This window comes from Lates calcarifer, linkage group LG14 (assembly GCF_001640805.2).
Source record: "Lates calcarifer isolate ASB-BC8 linkage group LG14, TLL_Latcal_v3, whole genome shotgun sequence".
Classification (NCBI taxonomy): domain Eukaryota; kingdom Metazoa; phylum Chordata; class Actinopteri; family Centropomidae; genus Lates; species Lates calcarifer.
Window position 1 is genome coordinate 1,183,054 of NC_066846.1, and position 13,345 is coordinate 1,196,398.

Here is a 13,345-nt window from a genome sequence, read left to right on the forward strand (position 1 = left end):
TAACAAACGTGCATTGTCTTAATCCCAGTATGCACTAGTCAGCGCTGCGCAGCGCCGCGCCGCTCAAAGTCGCACGCACCGATAACACAACGCAAAACCCCGTTCAACAGAGGCCAGACCATACTAGCCCGTAGCCCGGGCATGACGTCATGATGATGGGATTGATAGTCATACAAGCCAATCAGTAAACACAATGAGGACAACGAAACAGATTTTGCCCAATAGAACCCGGCCTCTGGAGAAGGCCTTGGTATGGCCAATAGGAGTACTTTGTTCTACTACGGCTCATCCCACGTCCATGGGATCATCCTTTGTGGTTTTCTGTTGGGCGCCATTTTGATTCAAGTGTTATCAAGGGGGGTTAACAGGCGTTGCTTTGTTACGTTTTGTCTGTTTTAACCAATTTATTCTAGAGTCGACTGACGTTTGACAGATATTAGGTCATTTGAGTACACCGAAAATGGCCACAGGAGCAAATGCAACTCCTTTAGGGAAGTTGCACCCCAGTATTGGTGCTAAACGAGGATTTGACGCCGGGCCTGGTGCGGGGAACGGGTTGATGCCAACACCGGGGCCGCCCGCATCCTTTCCTTCGCTACAAGGTTTCCAGCCTTCGATGCCAAACACATCTTTTCCACAGTCACATCAGTTCAATCCAGGGACAGGTTTTTCGACTCAGGCTCAACAACAACCAGCTGCAGCGGCCGGACTAGCCAAACCAGGTACGTTAACCGAGCTTCCGCTAACGTTTGATGCGGCACGAGTTTACGCTAGCCAGCTAGGTAGCTAACTAACATGGGTTAATGGTTTAAGGCCTCACATCAAGCCTTGGCCTTGCACGAAATGGAGACAGTTCCGCTAATGTTAATTAGCAAAACGAATGTTTCTTAGTAGCTAACGCCCCTATATTCGTATACAGTTAACGGGGGTTACACTCTACCCCCCTCCAGTAGTAGAATTTGCACATATTGTATTGTAAGGATAATTAACGTTCTAAACGCAATGTTATAAGTGACACATACTTTTAACTCAACCAGTGCAACATTCCCGCTTCATTGCTGCTTGCTCTGTAATGTTTTGTTGAGTCTATTGCGATGAGTTCCCCTTGGTTTCAGGTAAAGAATGTAAAATGAAAACCCCCCTTTACTTCCAGCCCTCCTCCTTCTAGTCACCTGTGAGACGTTATTATATTCTAATTTCCTGTTGTCTGTACCCATAGTACAGATTTGTTGAGTGGCGCTTAAATTGACATTCATCCGGTAACGTTGCGCATAGAAACTACAGCTAATATGCATAAAATCCACCGTTTCTCTTGATAGATTTCGGTCAGAAGAAACCAAGGAAGAAGAGTCGCTGGAGCAGCGAGACGCCTGATCAGAAGACAGTCATACCGGGCATGCCCACTGTCATTCCCCCTGGATTGACTCGAGATCAAGAGAGAGCCTATATAGGTAAAAACTTAATAATTATCTCTTATTTATTAAAGTTCACGTGTTAATTATCAATGCAGTTTTGTCTTATTATATGTCTCATCAATTCCATCTTTTTGAAGTTGTAGTTTTCTTACATGATGCCTACCAGTATTAATCTTATACTTATTCACTGTTTGCTGAATTCCCAACAGCTAGAGCTCTCTAAAGGCACCCACAAGATGTGTTACTAACTAAAGGCTTTGAATCACATTTCCTATCTATTCATCAGTAACATTACTGTGTTACACAAAATAAGAAATGTATAATTTTGCTCCAACTGTTGAGACAAAGCAATAATTTGATGAGCAGTGATTTGAACTTGTTGATGTAAGGTGTTAATTAAGGTCATCTCTCTTAATGGAGGTAAAGTGGTTCTGCTGGTCTCTGTGGTCTTACAGTTTGCATACCATTGGGGACCCATTAGCAAGAGGAGTTTGAGATAGATTATTAAACACCACTGCTTGCTGATATCTGTCCTGAGCTGCAGGTCACTGTTCACTGTCTTGCCTGATCCCTACACTTCATCAGTAATGTTCCCGTGCATGGAGACGTTACTCATAATGTCCTAACATGCTAAAGTATGCTTCTGTTTATATTGGTCTAAGTGTGGGCAATGCTGCTTCAATGGCAAATCAATCCAACATATTTAAATCACCAACAAGATTTTTTTAGTGGGCATTGCAAATCGGGAAATACTTGATCACTGTTATTATGCTCTTAGTTTGGCCTGTTTAAAAAAAAAAAAAAAAAAAAGTTAAAGAATGATCATAGCTAACACACTGTTTTTAACCACAAATGCCTTTCAGCAGCAGTGTAGCACCAACATACTGTCTTCACAGGCCCTCAACTGGGTGTTCTGAAGCAGATAAGTCCTTTTTGTCAATAACTGACATTGTTATTGATGTTGTTCACTCATTGGTAATGGTTGTTCTTCCTTGGTATGTAAACATTCATTTGTGCCCACCTTCCCTTGTCATACTTATCATTTCCTTTGCTCATGTAGTAGATCCCCTAAAACAATCCAAGGGAAGCCTTTAAGATGAAATTGCTGTGAGCCACAATTCACAGGCCCTGTATTCATCTCTATACTCCGGAGTAATCGTTTCAGTGATTGAGTGTTTGGGGGGTGTTTCATTACAACTTTCATAATGTGCATGAGATGACTGATTGATTTATTTTTTCATTGCCTTCTAAATGTAAGAATTGTTTCTTTGTCACTGCAGCCCCTCAGTGTTAGATCTGTGGAGTGACAAGAGAGTCTTCACCTGTTTTGTTATTGAAACTTGCAAAACGAATAGACCAATCAGTGATTTTCAGACCCACTGTGTCCTTAAAATGCCAAAGCCTTTAAACACAATATGTTACAGTATGTGAAACCCTGTTTTCATGAAGAAAACCTCAGCTCGGGTTTGAAATACTAACGGTATGGCAGGCATTTTTAGGAATCATGGTCTAGTCATTTACTGACATGTTGCTATGTTTAATCATTGTCTGAGAAAAGCTTAGTCCTGTTTACGCTAATGTAAGTGACCTCTAGAACATATTCATATTGGGTAATGTCTGCCTCTGATGTCTTCAGAAATGAGTAAGTGGTTGTATGTTTTAGAGTCTTCCTAGATGCTTATTTGATCTCCTTTTGTGTTTTATTTAACAGACTCACCATTTGTTTTTACCTTAGTAATGAATGAGACCGTGCTCTTTGTGCAGAGCGTTGTCTCTCTGATGTTGTTGTGGTAACCACATTTCTCTCCATCCTTGTTTTTCTTTCCTAACCTGAATTCTTCCAGTCCAACTGCAGATTGAAGACCTGACTCGTAAACTGCGTACAGGAGACCTGGGAATCCCTGTTAACCCTGAGGACAGGTCGGAAAAAGATTAAACCCACGAACAGTAACATTTTCTCTACCTTCTTGACTTTTTGGAAGACAATGTTGATTTTTCAGTATGTATGTGGTTGATAGCCTAAATCTCAGATTGTTTAGTAATAAACTGGCAGAAGTAGTGTTTAGTTAGCTATTTCCTAATTGAAAGGCAGTGTTATTTAAAATATTTGAGCTTTTCACATTGCCTAGTGCTAGAGGATAGTTGATCTACATTAATATATTTATGAATTTCTCAGTCTTGTAATCATTCAATCACCAGCAAGTGTACATGTTTGTGCATATACTGGTACTGATTGCCTTAGCAGGTTTTATTTGTGAATTGGCAATGGTAAATTTTTATAACTGGGCACATAAAAATTATTTTATTAGAGTTAGGGTTAAAAATTATTAGTTTATTATGCAGTAAAAAATTTAACATGATGATAATTAAGTAGAAATGGTACAGTGGAGTGTAAAAACTTGCACCCAATTGATGTTTTTAGACCATCTTTAATAGTACTTTTTTTAAAATTGGATATATGCAAATACGCTTAGGTATCCGTTTATTTGGAACACCTGGCTAAAACTAATACAGTCTAAAACAACACCCCTGCAATAAAGCCTCCTTCATGAAGCTTATAATGTTCTGTCTTTGTTGAAACTTTGTTGAAGAGGTATTGATTCAACTGTACAGTCATTTTGGAGGCTGTAATTTGTGGTGCTGTTGAACTGTATTGCATTAAGACAAGGTGTGTGTCGGTTGTGTAGTCATTGATTTGAATGGAGGAAACAAAATAAAAAAAATATTTGTCAGCACCTCAAATTACAACCTCAAATGATGACACAGTTAAATCAGTACCTCTGAAACACTGTTTCAACAAAAACACTATATTATAACCTTCATGAAGGAAGATTTATTGCAGGGGTGTTGTTTTAGACTGCATTACTTTTAGGTAGGTGTTTGTAATAAACTGACAACTGCGTGAGTTGTGAATGTATTTTTACCCAAGACAATGAGACAGTTTTTGCAATTGAAATGAAACTAAATTCTTTTACCCATTTTCAGTTTATTAAATAGAATTCCATTTTCTAATTTATTAAATTGAAAGAAATTTGCATTAAAACATTTAGCTAAAGTACATACTTATATAAATGTTTGAAAATTGGAAATATCTATATGTATATATTGGAAGTATGTACCATGTAGTCAGTCAAAACAAATGCATACAATTAAACTTTTTGACTGTGGAAATAGTAGTTTGAGCCAAAAAAGTGTCTACTTTATGGCTTTTTTTTTTTTTTTTTTTTTTTTTTTGGAACTTTCAATGAAATCTCATGGTCTCTAAGAGGAGGGAGTTTGCTCAGAGCAGAGCAACTGCCATCTTCTGAGGAAGATAGTGAGATGTGGCTGAAAGCTCCCAAAACCCAGAAAGTAGACCTTGAGCTTAGTCTGTGTGTTTTGCTTTTTCTATTTTTATTTAATTTATTTTTGTCAAACAAATGTTAACAAGTTTATATGATCTCTGTTTCATTGTGATGTAGTCTTGGGTCAAAAAAGGCAACTAAATTAATTGGAAATAATTTTGCAAGAGGAAGCATCCAAAGTGGAAAGGAGCAGGAGGGTATGAATGCTTGGGCAACCCACTGTATATAGGTCAGTGTAAGTTCAGATGTCAAGTTAGCAAGTCACTGCCAGAGCCAAGATGACTAAATATTTGCACCTTTATACTTACTTGTCATTTTACTTGAAAGTTTAGTGGAGTTGCTGCTTCAGATTTAGCCTCCTAGTATTTATGCCTCATTGTTTCACCCACTGCTTGTTTGTGTCTGATGTAGAGTGCTGTGTGAATCTATACATGATGCTAAATGTATTAAGATTTTCCTCTGAAACAGGTTTGGGTCAATACACCTTACTCTGTAAATGAGTGTAACCCTGATATTTAAGATAATGTTAACTTTAAAGTTGACACAGATAAGATGCATTGGCTCTTTTGGAAAAGTGAATTGGTAATCAAAGATTCACACCTATCAGTTGATACTGCCTTGCCTGACTTACACACTGGATATTATATAACTATTTTTGACAATGATGGTCGAGCTCATGGCATGTTGCCAACATCATAATATACCAGTGTTTAATAGATTTTGTCTTAGAACTAACAAATGATTGGTCATTGGTGATCTCTGGTTTTCCCTTAATGTGGCTTTAAACATTTCCACGCAGGGGGAAGGGGGGCATGTGCCAGTTTTCCCTCTGGACTCTCGAGGTCTGGAGGAAAACTGCCAGAATTGTATGTGTTCTGGAAAACACAATGGCCAGCTTATAACATAGTTTCCATAAGGATCTGTTCCCGCAGGAAGTGGCTTGCTCTCAAGAGTGTGTGAAGTTGACCTTTGTTAGCTAGAGTCCCTGTCGTCTGCACACTGTGTAGAGTTTCTCATCATAATCAGACATTTCCACAGCAACCAAAAAGTTGATTGCAGAGCTGCAGCACTCTTATAAATCACTCCCCAATCTAATGTGACAGAACCAACTGGGGGTGTTTCAGGTTGTCACCGTTGGAAGTTTGAAGCATAAAAGGAAAAACCTATTTTTTTTTTTCCCTCACTCTTCACATCACATGGATACAAATGTGGCTCTCAGATGGGAGAGCATAGGAAAAGGTGGATATCTAATCTTAATTCCTTTTCTCTAACCCAAATTACCCCACGTCAACCTAACCCTTTTTCAAGCACAGAGCCTCCTTAACGCAGCAACGCAGGTTTTCAGCATCCAAGGGGAGGTACGGACCTCTCCCGCCACGTCAACACCAAGCAACTCTCAAAGCCAGCGTTTCTGCTTAGGATTGCGAATTTTGCTTTGGTTTTCTATTTCTTACCTCCAACTTTCCTTTCTTGTAGGCCAACAATCCTGTATGCAGGTTTAGTTATGGCCGTTTATTTGTTTTTTTTCCTGTGTGGTCAATGCCCCTCCAGTGTATTGGGTTAATTACCACTATACAGCTTTGGTTGCCCCCTTTTACCCTGAATTGTATAAATGAATGGACTCTAGCCTTTGAAATGTCAGTGCAGAGTTCCTACAACGTTTTCTTTTTTTGAGTTTGCTCTCGCACTGGCAGAGTCACATAGTCTATCTGAATTCTTTCAGTAGATCCAAATTTCCAAACCAGTTTTTTAAATTTAACTTTATTCCTATGACATGTCAGCACCCATTGATTCAAAATCCCTACTGAAGATTTGTAGCTCCTTAAGACTTAGTTAGCTGTAGGAAGCGTGTGTAATTGTTAATGGCAGAGCTCCACTTCTAAAAAGGTGTTGATGATGTCTTTCTTGTCTTTTGTCTGCCATTTTCAGGTCTCCCTCCCCAGAGCCTATTTACAACAGTGAGGGCAAGAGGTTAAACACCCGCGAGTATCGCACACGAAAGAAGATCGAGGAGGAGCGTCACTCCCTCATTACTGAGATGGTTGGACTCAACCCTGACTTCAAGCCTCCGGCAGACTATAAGTATGATTTATTTATTGATTTTACAACAAAGTGTTTTGGAGTTATTTGGCTATAGTTACTTTAGCCAGTAAAGTAAAAGGCATATAATTTTAAATGTTTCCTGTGGCCAGAGGCTGTCTAGATGCTATATGACTGAGCAACCAATGATGATGGCAATAATGATCTGAAATTATACAATGTTGGTTAGAGAGGAATTTTACAAAGAAATCTAGCTACGTGTAGTTCAGCAGATGTAATTTCACATCACAGCAAGAATGATTACAACAAATGTACAACAGGAACCATTTTGCTACATCTGTATGGACTATTACAACCAGTACTGGAAAAAAAAACAAGACTAGGTCAAAACCTAGTGTATGAGTGCAGGACACATATTTGCATATAATATGCAAAGTTTTAGGTGGGAATTCAACTATCACTCAGTTACGGACATTTTGTGTGTAAAAAAAAAAAAACAACAAAAAAAAAAAAACAGTTGGAGCACTTGTTGGACAGACAGAGGATTCTAGTGCATGTGATGAAGTAAACTGCGCAGTGGTTCAACATGAAAGCTGACAGGTTAATTCAGCAAAATGTTGAAGAAATCCATAGCAATATCTGCATTACTTCCCTCAGCCACCAAACACCACAACAAAAGGGAATTGTGCTATTTCATGATATATAGCAGAAAAAGAGCAGTTTTGACACAAAGCTCAAAAGGATTTTTAAAAATTCAGATTATGGATTCTCCAGATCACTGGTTGTTAAATTCCTACAGTAAAAAGGGACTAATGATTGTTGTTAAAATTCTAATTGGTGTAATTATAATAATACATCCACAGTGGCTTTTAGGAGAAGCAGAAAGTTCTTCATTGCTCCTAGTAAATGCTAATCTTGAATTCATTTCTTGCAGACCTCCAGCCACCAGAGTCAATGACAAAGTTATGATTCCCCAAGATGAATACCCTGAAATCAACTTTGTTGGTCTGCTGATCGGGCCACGGTAAACTAGATTTGATCTTACTGTATCCTGCATGTCTTACACACTTTGAGCAAGTAAATTAATTGCCAATATGAATGAAAGTTAGTTTAGTTTCTCATTTCTTTCCCCTTTTTGTTTTACCAGTGGTAATACACTGAAGAACATTGAGAAGGAGTGCTGTGCTAAGATCATGATCCGCGGTAAAGGTTCTGTGAAAGAGGGGAAAGTCGGTCGAAAGGATGGACAGATGCTCCCAGGGGAAGATGAGCCACTGCATGCCCTGGTCACTGCCAACACAATGGAGAACGTCAAAAAAGCTGTAGAACAGGTTAGATTACCTCAGTGTTCTGATGGTCAAACTCAGACATATTTGCTTAGGGCTTTACACTTAACCAACCTCATTCAAAGATAACATGTTCGATGTACCTTTGGGAATGTACAATGTGTATAGTATATTAATGTTGAGAAATTCACAGATTCGCAACATCCTAAAGCAAGGCATTGAGACCCCTGAGGATCAGAATGACCTACGAAAGATGCAGCTGAGAGAGTTGGCCAGACTCAATGGTACACTGAGGGAAGATGATAACAGGTAAATGTAACAAGTCTGGTGGGGCTTTGTGTTTACTTCACTATGGAGAGATCATTGGTGATGAATGTATGGACGCTGGAAAAGAGAAATTTAGGGAGAAAGTTCATAATGCCTGATTTAAGCTATGAGCACCGGTGAAGACTGTCTCTCTTTGTCTCTGTAGGATCCTTCGTCCTTGGCAGAACTCAGAGCCTCGCAGCATCACCAACACCACGCTCTGTACCAAGTGTGGTGGAGCAGGCCACATCTCCTCTGACTGCAAGTATACCAGGTGAGCAACACTTCAACAAGTCACAGAAGAGTGAAAGCATAATTTGGTTATGTAGTGTGTTCATCTCCTTGTAATAATGCTGTTTTGCTTTGTGTAGCACATTTGCTGCCCACAGAACAACAGGTGGCGAGCCACCACAGTCAGCCCAGGACAAGGCTCGTATGGACAAAGAGTACCTGTCCCTCATGGCTGAGCTGGGAGAGGCTCCAGTCCCCACGTCTGGTGGAGGACACTCCAGCACCCAGGGAGGAGCGCCGCGAGCCTCAGGTCCCAACAATAACCAGCCACCACCGGTTAGTTGGGGACACACTTGATTTTATACCTTTCATATAAGAAAGTTTTGTAAATGACTGACGACTGTGTGCTTACAGCAGAACAGGCCTCCTTGGATGAGCTCTGGCCCAACTGAGAACAGGACCTTCCATGGCATGCATGGAGGGCCTGGTGGCCACGGAGGACCACACAACTTCCCTCCCCCCATGCCTAACATGGGAGGGCCCCCTCTGCCTCCCAACCCCAATGGCATTCCTCCCCCTTGGATGCAACCCCCTCCTCCCCCCATGGGCCAGGGACCAGGACCTCATGGACACCCTATGGGTAAGAGCTTACATTTTTAGCTGTTGGGAGTTTATACAAATTTTAAAGAGTTGACAGATACTGGAAATTTAGTTCAAATAGGAGGAGGAAATAAGGTTTACTTTGTGTTACTGAGTCACCACTGTTCTCTCAAGTCCCAGAACAATCTTGAAGTACCACAGAGACGAGCATCCCTCTGCTAGCTCGTAACTTAACTGTGAAAAATGGTTTTTAATTTAAAGTTTTTTCCTTGTAGGTCTGCTGCCACCACCAATGGGTATGATGCCACCTCCACCTCCTCCCCCGAGCAACCAGCCACCACCGCCCCCTTCAGGTCCCCTGCCACCATGGCAACAGCAGGCTCCACCTCCCCCTCCAACCAGCAGCATGGCAACCAGTACGCCACTGCCGTGGCAACAAAGTAAGAACACAGAAAAGCTGTATACGAAACCATTGAGTCAATGACCAATCAGTACACATGCAAGGCGTCACCATGGTAAAACTAGCTATGGACACCTCCAGGATAAGTTTTTACTTTCTACATTGCATTGTGGGATACTGTGTTCATCACATAGGGTATAGTAGTTTTCACAAGACATTATGACAACTTCACAAAAGGCAAAACACTCTGCATTGCCTGATTTAAAAGTGAACAGTTTCAGACATTTAAAAAAGATGTTACTAATAAGAGATATCAAGAAGCTGTTGACAAGCTGATATGGACTAATTATGCTTGACATTTTGAAAGTAGAATCATTTTCTAGGATTACTAGTGATTTGTATTTATTTTTTTTCTCCCTTACCATAAAGCTTCCTCAATGGCAACACTGCATTTGTCAGAAAATTTTGTTAGCCAGTCATGGAAAAACAACACACGATAGGTCAAATTAAAATTTACATTTGTCAGTGTCTGGGGTTGTCCAAGTATGTTATGTACAGAGTGATTTCTTGGTTAGTCAACAGTATGTCTAGCAAAAAATTCAAAAAATGTATTTATGACGCAAATGACTGTGGCCTATATCGACCACTTCTGTGTTTTTGCTGATATTAAAATCCTAATAATCAGCTCAAATTAAATGACACCACATACTGAATGGTTATCCTGGGCTCTTCTGACTTCACAAGGTATAATGGCACATGTTTGACAGTTAACCTTTATTTTCTCCCACCCCTCCACAGATACCACCACTACGTCCAGCCCTGGCACCGGCACCCTGCCTCCATGGCAGCAGCCCCAGCAGCCTGCAGCCTCCGGAGCCCAACCCCCACCACCCATGGGCACCCCATCCATGGTTCCGCCCCCCCCTGGTGTCCAGCCCCCATTGCCCCCCGGCGCCCCTCCTCCTCCCCCTCCACCACCTCCAGGTTCAACTGGCATGATGTATGCCCCACCACCACCCCCACCACCCATGGACCCTTCCAACTTTGTCACCATGATGGGGATGGGGGTACCAGGCATGCCCCCCTTCGGCATGCCTCCTGCACCCCCACCTCCTCCACCCCAGAATTAACCCTGCCACAGAAGAATCATCCTCCCACAAGAGTTTCAACGCTGCAACATATTGTTCACCAGATGTCCAATAGACTGATCTTATATAGAGCGTTTATGTGTGCTCACAGAAAAAAATATAACCAGTGCTTTATTTTTTATTGATCCTTGATATTGTGAAGACATCTCTGATACATTGAAAGGCAGTGTTAGTTCAATTTGTAAAGTTATGTAACTTAGTTATTTTTCCTGTTTTTAAAGTTTAGATTAACACAAAGCTCCTTGTGTACATGCAAACACTGTTGCCTTTGGCCATGTGTTCTGCAGTGCTAAAATACTTTGTCATGTTACTTGTTTACCAAATAAACTGCTCAAATAGTCAGCTGCAAATTTAATTTGTTCTGAACAGTCACATTGCTTCAAATGTTCAAGTCAAACCAGAAAACGTAACTTTGGATTGGATTGGATTTAATATATTGAATTTCAGCTTGCATGATCCATTTTAAACACCTCCTTTTGTTTAAAGTGACACATTTATACTCCTGTCATGCTCCTATGTTGGCTTTGAGTTGAATAAGATTAATATTTTTGTAATAACGAGATGTGAAGTGTATCTTAGTTCTGTCAGAAAAACCTTTCTGTAGCACTGTCTCAGATTGTTTTCCAGAAATTTCCCAGGGTTTTAAAACTTTTTTTTTTTTTCCCTTTTGTTTTTTGTCTGTCTCAGTTGTGACACTGAGTTTGAAAAGGGGGTTTTGGTGCTGCAGTCAGTTTGCGTCCGACCCCCTGCACTACTTGAATGCTGGGAATCTGATATATCCTTGTTTTTCTGCATCTCTGTCTGCTCTGATAAGATGCTGTGTGCAGTGTTTGTGTTGCTTCTGCAAGGACAAAAGCATCACTTTTGTCCCTCAAGTTATTGGAGAAGAAAAATGTTAGTTTTACTCTGTTTCTGGAATCAGTCTGTTGTGTTATGGCACTAGCCTGAATGAATAACTGTTGAAATCTTGCTTGGTTTAGAATTAAACTGATCCATTTCACCTTTTTGTCATGTAGTGTAGACTGGTTTCTCCTTTCCTAGATGTAAGACCCTCTGTATCTGAATGCCTGCCAAGAGTTTTTTTCGCCCCAGACTGTTGGCTGCCTCATTCAACTGTTACATAATGTTTTTGTCAAGGGTGTCTCCTTCCTCTGAACTCTCCAGGAAGGCTTCACTTAAAGAAACGGATGGTTTTATAAAAAAAGTTTTGTATAATTAGGTGGGACCTCTGCTTATGTCCTCCACTACAGATTTTCACAACAAAGATGTTTAATAGTCCTTATGACTGTATGTTGCAATTTCTGAACGGAACAGTAAGCAATTAATTTATTAGTTATAACTAATAAATTTTGTAGTTTTTCTACCTGTGCAGACTTCACAGGCTAAATACTGAAATCAAGCTGAGAGGCAAGTGAAGCAACAAGTAAAATTGGAAGTAAATTTTTCTTTTGTAAAATTGAATATCAGCAAAGTAATGACATTTCATTTAAAAAAAAAAAACATTTGCCAACTGTAATAGAGTGAAACTCAAGGTCTACTCACTAGCTTTTTTTTTTTACTTTCAAGTGCATCATAAGGTCTTGGATCATTGAGATGTAGTTGCTCAGTTCTCATATACATGGCTCAACTGTCTTCACATAACTTAATATTGGCAGTGGATCCCGGAGTGGAGCTCAGTTAGACTGGGATGTGAGTTTGGAGTCCAGGTCAATGCCTCAGGTTTGAGCAGTCTTTACAGTGTGCCAGGGTGCGTTGTCCTGCTGGGGAGGCCGCTGCTGGTCGGGGAGTATGATTTCCATGGGGAATGGGATGGGTCTGCAACAGTGTTTAGATGGGTAACATCCAGATGAATGAAGGACCCATGGTTTCCCAGCAGAATATTGGATTCTAACAAGATGATGGATGTTATCCACTTCATCTGTCAGTGGTTATTCCGATTTTCTCCATCCAAATACAGGCAGGTGAATTGATGACTCTGAATCGGTTGTAGGTGTGAATGTGAGTGTGAATGATTGTTTGTCTGTATCAGTCAGTCCTGTGATGGACTGGTGATCTGTCCAGGGTGCACCCTGCTTCTCAACCAGGGTCAGCTTGGATTGGTTCCAGCCTGATCTGCAACCCTGAGGGATAAGTGGTATAGATAACGGATGAATGGATGGATGTCAGTGGTTTTAATGTTTTGGCTGGTCAGTGTTTCCATGTATGACCACCTGTTGTCACTAAGGTTCTATATTTAGGTCACTTGATGACCACTGAACAAACTTCTAAGGTCATGAGATGTCAGGCCCAGGAAGTATATGTGTATTAAACGCTGTTCCGTCCTTTGGTCACGTGATGACAACTGAGCAACTTCCATTTGCTGATGAAGAATGAGATGAGGTTGAAAGCTCTATCAATAATGATGGCAAGAAAACCCTGCATTGAGATTATTATTTTTTCCTTTATCAAACTACTGTTGCCAATGTTAAGAACGAACCTATTCATATAATAGTTATGTCAGTAGTTATTATTAATAAATTCTGGTGCAGTTCGCTGCTGTCCAAACACTGAAGGAATGAAGCTAACTGCGAAATAC

General features: G+C 40.5%; 1 protein-coding gene across 2 annotated transcripts; it reads left to right on the top strand.

Annotated features, from left to right (window-relative positions):
* Window positions 1–313: 313 nt before the first annotated feature.
* Window positions 314–11,776, top strand: sf1 (splicing factor 1). Of its 2 annotated transcripts, none has more exons than XM_018671090.2 (12): window positions 314–722; window positions 1,320–1,451; window positions 3,260–3,335; window positions 6,689–6,841; window positions 7,734–7,823; window positions 7,947–8,130; window positions 8,279–8,394; window positions 8,558–8,665; window positions 8,763–8,958; window positions 9,037–9,262; window positions 9,498–9,662; window positions 10,421–11,776. In XM_018671090.2, exons 1-12 carry the CDS (start codon window positions 461–463, stop codon window positions 10,750–10,752), a joined length of 2,040 nt encoding a protein of 679 aa, XP_018526606.1. In that variant the 5' UTR covers window positions 314–460; the 3' UTR covers window positions 10,753–11,776. The 2 variants fall into 2 exon arrangements, with proteins under 2 accessions (XP_018526606.1, XP_018526607.1); XM_018671091.2 differs by having other exon boundaries at window positions 9,040–9,262.
* Window positions 11,777–13,345: the final 1,569 nt, after the last annotated feature.